Below are 561 nucleotides of genomic sequence, written 5' to 3' on the forward strand. Positions count from 1 at the left end.
AACAAAGTTTTCTACCCTTATGCTAACCTTTTGAAAACTAAAGCTGCCAACCAAGCCCAGCTTTCCTAATGAAATTATCCACTTCGAGAGCCAACCATCAGACACTGACCACCATGAACCCTAATAAGCCCCGTCCTCCAATTCGCACTTGCTGGTCCCCTGGAGACGCCCCTTCCCCGGTCGGGGTGCTCAGGACGGCGGCTTGGCCGGCGGAGGCAGGCGGGGGGGTTGCCGGCTCGGGAGGGCGCCGGGATCCCACCCCCAGCGGCCCGGCCGGGCGCCCCGGGCAGAGCGCGGCGGGCAGCGCTTACCCAGCGCGCGCAGGTACTCCTCGAAATTCTCGTTGGCCAGCATCTTCCAGTACCCGGTAAAGTCGACCGGCATTTCAGGGGGCGACTGGGGCCGGAGCGGGACAGAGCGGGCGGGAGCAGATCTGGGCTCGCGGTGCGATCCGGGTGGTGGGCGGCCCGGAAATGTGCGCCCTCGGGGGGCAGGGGCTCGTGGGGCGGCGACAGCTGGATTGCAAGCGCGCACAAAGCCAGCGGGAGGATCCACCGTAGC

General features: G+C 65.8%; 1 protein-coding gene across 1 annotated transcript in view; it reads right to left on the bottom strand.

Moving 5' to 3' along the window:
* RBP1 (retinol binding protein 1) overlaps positions 1 to 561 on the bottom strand; it is a 24,346-nt gene extending 23,785 nt beyond the window's left edge. The window contains exon 1 of the mRNA XM_024769042.1: positions 312 to 561. Coding sequence (XP_024624810.1) covers positions 312 to 384 — 73 coding nt within the window. The 5' untranslated portion in view covers positions 385 to 561. The remainder of the gene's footprint in view (positions 1 to 311) is intronic.

Source organism: Neophocaena asiaeorientalis, unplaced genomic scaffold (assembly GCF_003031525.2).
Source record: "Neophocaena asiaeorientalis asiaeorientalis breed wild unplaced genomic scaffold, Neophocaena_asiaeorientalis_V1.1 scaffold118, whole genome shotgun sequence".
NCBI classification, from domain to species: domain Eukaryota; kingdom Metazoa; phylum Chordata; class Mammalia; order Artiodactyla; family Phocoenidae; genus Neophocaena; species Neophocaena asiaeorientalis.